Raw genomic sequence first — 6,868 nt, forward strand, 5'->3', positions numbered from 1 at the left:
GGGGAGGCAGTGAGGGAGGCCCGGCACAGGTACGCACGCGAAAAGGGGACTGCGAGGGGCGGCGGGAGACCGAGGGCCCGAGGCGGCGAGGGGCGGCCAAGGAGAGCTAGCCTGACCTCGCGGCCCGGCCGAAGGACACGAGGCGAGGGGACCCGGACGCACGCCTGTCCTCGCAGATCCTGGCCTTCGTGGGCCGCCTGGCCGCCTGGCCACCGGCGCCGCTCTGCCCGGTCCGGCCTGGCCCGGCCCAGCGGCGTTTGTGGTCAAGGGCAGGAGCAGGGGGTGTGAGCTGCGGGCTGGCGGGCGCGCGGCTGCGGCGGGCAGTCGGGGTGCTGGGGCTTTCTGCGCGGAACTTTGGGTATAACAGCGTGGACATATCTGAGCGCCCGAGGCTTTGTGTACAACTCGTGCGTGTGTCTATCGATTGGGTTTTGTGAAGCTTACCCACTCCCGCTGTGCGTCTGTCTCCCCGCGTGTTAGTGCACACCAGTGGGTGGGGTGCTGGGCCTGGGGGGATCTTGGTGGATCTTAGCAGTCCTGAGGGTAGTAAACTCTGTGTGTGTGTGTGTGTGTGTGTGTGTGTGTGTGTGTGTGTGTGTAACCAGCTCTGTCCCTTGCTGGGATGTGGGTACCAATGTGGTCTATGGATCTGTGGCTCACACTGCGTGGCTTCCCATGTCTGTGAATGTTGCATGTGGAAAAGGCCCCTGGGGGTATAAGTGTGGAACTGGGGTGTGCTTTTCAGGTCCTGTTGGACTGCAGATGAAACTTGAGTGTTACTGGTACAGTTGCGGGGTGTGAGCAGTGGACACCAGCATCATTGTCAGCTTGTCTGTTTATGCTTATGTTTTGGATAATTTGCTGGGCATGCCCTTGTAAGTGGTGGGCATCTCTGAACCTGTGTGTCAGATACATAGCAACTCTAGGTAATAGGGAACCTCCTTTTCCTCCACCCTCTTCCTAACTCTGCTGGCATCCTAAGGAAAAAGTTTTGGGTTCCTGCCAAGTGAAAGAGCCCTGCTCCAAGAATTTGGGTGTCCTGGTTTTTTTCTGGGATATGGAAGCATCAATGTGTTGGTCTGGGAAGGGGGTTCCTGGGCCACTCCAGGGGCTGAGTTCTGTGGAGGATGCTTAAGACATGGCTGGGGGACCACATCTGGACACCAACTGGGCAGGAGTGGTCACTGCCAGTCCCTGTTACTGGCTGGGCACTCAGGAAAATGCTTTTGGTGCCAAAAGTAAAAAAAGCCAATGAACACACCTCTCCTCTTGGTTTACTGGAAAGTGGGAGCAGTCTGGGCAGAGCCTGGCCCTGAGTAGGCACTCCCCACCCTGTGTGTGGGAAGGATTGTCTGCCTGGGCAGGTTGCCAAACCACTCCTGAGGGCTGGCTGTGTTCCAAGCCCTGTGCAGGGGGCTGTGGACCCAGACATATCCCTGCCCTCAAGCTGCTCGTGGTTGATGTTAAACAGTGGGATAAAGTAGAGAATCTACAAATGAGGCCTGGAAGACCAGGGAAGGAGGGCGGAATGATGCCACTGGTACAAGAGTGTGTGGGTTTGCAGGCTTTTAAGTGATAACGATTCTTGGGGAACCTGCTTTCAACTCCTGGCCCCCACATGCATGCCACGGGATCCTGGCCACATTTTCTAAAATGGAGATAGTAATATCTGCTCGTGGGGCTCGTGGGGGTTATACACAATACTTCTGAGTGAAGTGCCTGCAGTAGGGCCCAGCAGGGAGTGTAGGTGCTCAGTAAACATTTATTACATTGGAACTCAGGAAAAAGGGACATGGTCATAGAGATGGGTTGTAAGTGGAAACAGGCTTTGTACTCAGATGAAAGGCCCTGTGTGTGCTAAGAGGAGGTGTCTGATGCAGGCCCATGTTGGAAGGAAGATCAGAAAGATCGAGCCTTCCTGCCCTGAGGCTCTTTAAATTTCATTCATTCCATTCATTTTCACTTCATTCATTTGCTTATATCCTCTCTCTCTCTCTCTCTCTCTCTCTCTCTCTCTCACACACACACACACACACACACACACACACACGCTGAAGCACAGAGAACTGGAGAATAAATTCAGGCACACAAATGCAGAGAAAGGTCTAGAATCCTGTGTACGTGTGTGTAGACACACTAGGGCATACGAGCCACTCTGCACCTGGGGGTCTCTGTGCAGTGTGGCGACTTGGGTCTGTGGTGTATGTACCCACAGTACATCAGTGTGCAGGGGGAATGGGGTAGTTCTGCTGTGGGATCAGGAGTTCTACATGCCAGGTGGGGCCTGTAGAGGGAGCACCAGATCTGCCTGAGGGAGGACTCCATCATCAGCTCCAGCTGAGTGTGGCTGTGAGGGAATGGGGGCTAGGGTGGTCAGATTCTTTCCTTTTACAAGAGAAGCCAGGCATCCAAGGTTTAAAGTGTAAAATGTTCACTGCAGCACTATGTACAATAGCCAGGACATGGGACCAACCTAAATGTCCATCGACAGATGAATGGATAAAGAAGATTTGGCACATATATACGATGGAATATTACTCAGCCATAAAAAGAAACGAAATTGAGTTATTTGTAGTGAGGTGCATGGACTAGAGTCTGTCATACAGAGTGAAGTAAATCAGAAAGAGAAAAACAAATACTGTATGCTAACGCATATATATGGAATCTAAAAAAAGAAAAAGGGGGGTGGGCTTTCCTGGTGGCGCAGTGGTTAAGAATCCACCTGCCAATGGAGGGGACACGGGTTCGAGCCCTGGTCCAGGAAGATCCCACATGCCGCGGAGCAACTAAGCCCGTGCGCCACAACTACTGAGCCTGTACTCCAGAGCCCGTGCTCCGCAACAAGAGACGCCACCGCAATGAGCAGCCCGCACACCACAACAAAGAGTAGCCCCTGCTCGCTGCAACTAGAGAACGCCCGCACAGCAGTGAAGTCTCAACGCAGCCAAAAATAAATAAATTTATAAAAAAAAAAAGGGGGTACTGATGAACCTAGTTGCAGGGCAGGAATAAAGAGGTAGACATAGAGAATGGACTTGAGGACATGGGGTGGGAGGGCGAAGCTGGGGCGAAGTGAGAGTAGCATCGACATACATACACTAAATGTAAAATAGTTGGCTGGTGGGAAGCAGCAGCATAGCACAGGGAGATCAGTTCGGTGCTTTGCGATGACCTACAGGGGTAGCATAGGGAGGATGGGAGGGAGGCTCAGGAGAGAGGGGATATGGGGCATGTGTAGGCATATGGCTGATTGGCTTTGTTGTGCAACAGAAACTAACACAGTATAGTGAAGCAATTATACTCCAATAAAGACCTAGTTAAAAAATAAATAAAGTGTAAAATCTTTTGCTTTTTATATATTGGCAACTGCTTCACCAAAAACCAGATGAACAGACCAGAAACAAAAAAAAGCAGAACTTCTATGAGCCAAATATGGCCCATGGGCTGTAAGCTGGTATCCTTTGGCACGTGTGCTGTCTGTCTGTGTGGGTGTGTATTCAGGTACTTGGGTAGGGTGTCTCCTCTTTGAGCAGAGAGTACCCCCTTACCCGCTCCTCTCCCAGCTCCCCTTCTGTGGTCTGCATCCAGGTCCTCCCATCTTCTATTTACATAAAGGCATTTGGCCTTGACCTCAGTCATGGCTCTCAGATATGCTCCTTTCTCTTTGCCCTCTCAGCTTCCATGTCTCCCCTGACCACACTGGGTTCCTCCCTGGACCCCTGGCCTCCACTCTCCTCCTTCCCCATCCTGTCTGTCCTCCATGCAGCAGCCAGAGAGAGCTTTCCAAAACCTAGGCCGTGTTAGCCCTCCCATCCCCAACGCCTCGCCTCCCTGGCTCCTTGGCCTGGTTTTCAGAGTCCTTAGTGAGCCGGTCCCAGCTGACCTCAAGGCACCCCTTCTCCCTCTCCAGAATGCCCTTGTCCCCTCTCAGTGCTGGGGGATTTCCCACTCATCCTCCGAGGTTTGGCTCAAATGCCACCAACTCCTAGAAGCTTCCCTAACTTTCTCCTTTTGCTCTTACGACCACCTTCATCTCTACCCCTTCCCCTGCCCCAGTCATTCTCACTTCATCACAACAGCGTCCATTAATTGAACTGGCAGGGGCCTTAAATGCCTTATTTTATGAAATCCTCACATCATCCCTATGAGGGAGACATTTGGCTTATTCACATTTAACAGATGAGAAAATTGAGTCTAGAAAGGTCACCTCACTTGCCAAAGCTCAAGTGGTGACGCTGGGATTAGAACCTATCTACTGTATTTAAATTTCCTCCATCATAATAGCTCGTTGCTGATACTTACTGAGTCCTTACTGTTCTGAGCACTTTATATGGATTAACTCAATCCCTGTATCAGTCCTGTTAAATATGGAGTGGTAGTATTACTGTCATTTAATACAGAGGGAAACAGGCCCAGAGACGATACGGGAATTGCCCAAAGCCACACGCCCGCCAGTGGTGAAGCAGGATCCTAGCGCGGATTGGGTCTCACTGCTCTGTCATTATCTTATCCCCTGCCTCCCCCTCTGGCTGGCGGGCTCCCCCTCCTCCCCGGTGGAAACTGGGCCTGACTCACCTTCACATCTCTCGGGGCCTTCTGTGATGTCTGGCACCAGCAGGCTCTCAGTAGAGGTTCGCTAAATTCCACTGACTTTCTGTTTTCTCTTCTAGCTGCCAAGCGGCCAAGGGATGAGCTGGGGCCCGCCTTCCCAATGGCATCTTCCCCTGGTCTGGAACTGAAGACACTGAGCAATGGTCCCCAGGCCCCAGGGAGACCAGCTCCTCTGGGTCCAGCGGCCCCACGCAGGGCGGGTGTGGAGAATGCCTGCTTCTTTTCGGAGGAGCGCGAGACTCATTTCCAGAACCCTAGGGATGCCAGACTGGGCAGCTCCCCCAGCCCCCCTGAGGGCGTCCCCTCATGGCCCCGATCCCAGAGGGACGACCTGTCCCTGCGTTCAGAAGAGGGGCCAGGCCTGGAGCCTGTGAGCCACCCGGTGGATTACGGCTTCGTTTCCGCTCTGGTTTTCCTGGTGAGCGGGATCCTCCTGGTGGTGACTGCATACACCATCCCCCGAGAGGCCCGTGTCAACCCGGACACAGTGTCAGCACGGGAGATGGAACGACTAGAAATGTACTATGCGCGCCTGGGCTCACACCTGGACAAGTGCATCATTGCAGGCCTGGGGCTGCTCACAGTGGGCGGCATGCTCTTGTCCGTGCTGCTGATGGTCTCCCTGTGCAAGGGAGAGCTGTACCGCCGGCCGAACTTCGTCCCTGGCAGGGGCTCCAGGAAGACCTACGGCTCCATTAACCTGCGCATGAGACAGCTCAGTGGGGATGGGAGCCAGGCCCTGGTGGAGAACGAAGTCGTCCAGGTCTCGGAGACCAGCCGCACCCTCCAGGGGTCTTAAGTAAGAGCCCACCCTCTCTGGCTGCTTCAGCTTCAGGGCTACAAGGCCTCCGAGTCTGGGGTTTCGGACTGAGCTCCACATAGGGCCCCGTGGAAGGAGTCCTGGGTGATGGAGGGGGAGCTTGGGGCCTGGCCCAGGCTTCGCTTGGGAGAGCTGCCCCCGATCTGTTTTGTAGCTTGAGGTTTTGCATAAGGTTTTGTTTGAAGGATGGCTTCTGCTGCTAAAAATACAAAAGTTTGGAAACTGCTGCACTTGGAGGATGAGTTTCTTGGCCTGCCCGAGGATCCAGAGCTGTCTGAAAGGCTGCCCATCCTGTTCCCCATGCCTTGGGGAATTCCGGGCTCCCTGCTGTCCTCATCAGCCATGTATGGGTGTTGGGCAAACTTGGCTTTGAGCCCTGACTGTCTAAGGTGGGAGGTGGCTTCATGATGAGGGGAGAAGTCAGCCCTGGGACGACCTCCCCACTCCAGGCCTCAGTCCCCCTGACTGTGAGGTGAGAGGGATGGCCCCTCCAGTTCTGCCCTAGGAATTCCTATATGGAATGGGAGCCCAGTTTCTGCATCTGGCTGCTCCTTCAGGGGACGAGAGTGTCTGGCAGGTGCTGACCATTCTCTGTGCCATTTTCTGACCCAGTGTTGGTGGCCACCACTGTCACACAGCCAGCATCTCACTCGGTCCTGTTAAAGGACCCCCTAAGTCCTCAGGTTAGACTGGGCTAAATCCAGAGTTTGCTACAGCCTGGTCTTGGTCTTGAATTACCTGCTGTGACTAGATCTTAGCACACATTTTACAAAGTCATGTGCACAGTTTTCACTAACTCCCTGGACAAGGGCGGGGGGATCTTTTAAACAGGAAAGGGTAGGGGCTTTGTTGTATTTCTGTGGACGCAGTGTGGGCCTTCATCACTTCCCCTTCCTCAATAATATGTCTCTTAGGCCTGACCTTATTCTCGTAACAGAAAAAAAATTTTTTTTTAATGCTGAATTTGTAACTTCCTTCCCCAACTCCCGTAGCTGTAAAGTGCAGCCCCAATTTATTGGGGGAGAAATCAGGCACATTCTGGTGGCCTGAAAATTCTAGCCACATTGATCACGTTTGTTCTGTTTCTCTTGTCGAGTGTTTCCAGGCTCTGTCCAGATTCTCTTTAAACTACTGACAAAGAAGGCTTCCCTGGTGGCGCAGTGGTTGAGAGTCCGCCTGCCGATGCAGGGGACACGGGTTCGTGCCCTGGTCCGGGAAGATCCCACATGCCGCGGAGCGGCTGGGCCCGTGAGCCGTGGCTGCTGAGCCTGCGTGTCCGGAGCCTGTGCTCCGCAACGGGAGAGGCCACAACGGTGAGAGGCCCGTGTACCGTAAAAACCAAACAAACAAACAAAAAACTACTGACAAAGAAAGGAAGTGGGCCCTAGCGGGCAAGGAGATAAAGGTGTTTGAGGACTGGGGGAGGGCATCGTCCAT

At 53.6% G+C, this 6,868-nt stretch overlaps 2 protein-coding genes across 2 annotated transcripts in view; one reads left to right on the forward strand and one right to left on the reverse strand.

Moving 5' to 3' along the window:
* Positions 1–376, reverse strand: part of CUNH20orf202 (chromosome unknown C20orf202 homolog) — a 16,823-nt gene extending 16,447 nt beyond the window's left edge. Inside the window, exon 1 of the mRNA XM_024743047.1 lies at positions 117–376. Coding sequence (XP_024598815.1) covers positions 117–376 — 260 coding nt within the window. The remainder of the gene's footprint in view (positions 1–116) is intronic.
* Positions 377–4,678: 4,302 nt separating this feature from the next.
* TMEM74B (transmembrane protein 74B) lies at positions 4,679–5,410 on the forward strand. The gene has a single exon (XM_024742865.1). It carries the CDS (start codon positions 4,712–4,714, stop codon positions 5,408–5,410), a length of 699 nt encoding a protein of 232 aa, XP_024598633.1. The 5' UTR covers positions 4,679–4,711.
* Positions 5,411–6,868: the final 1,458 nt, after the last annotated feature.

The sequence above is a fragment of the Neophocaena asiaeorientalis genome, unplaced genomic scaffold (genome assembly GCF_003031525.2).
Source record: "Neophocaena asiaeorientalis asiaeorientalis breed wild unplaced genomic scaffold, Neophocaena_asiaeorientalis_V1.1 scaffold82, whole genome shotgun sequence".
In the NCBI taxonomy this organism is placed as follows: domain Eukaryota; kingdom Metazoa; phylum Chordata; class Mammalia; order Artiodactyla; family Phocoenidae; genus Neophocaena; species Neophocaena asiaeorientalis.

What these genes read in the sequence shown, in the direction of transcription:
- TMEM74B (XM_024742865.1), top strand. Translation starts at nt 4,712, where the DNA reads ATGGCATCTTCCCCTGGTCTGGAACTGAAGACACTGAGCAATGGTCCC.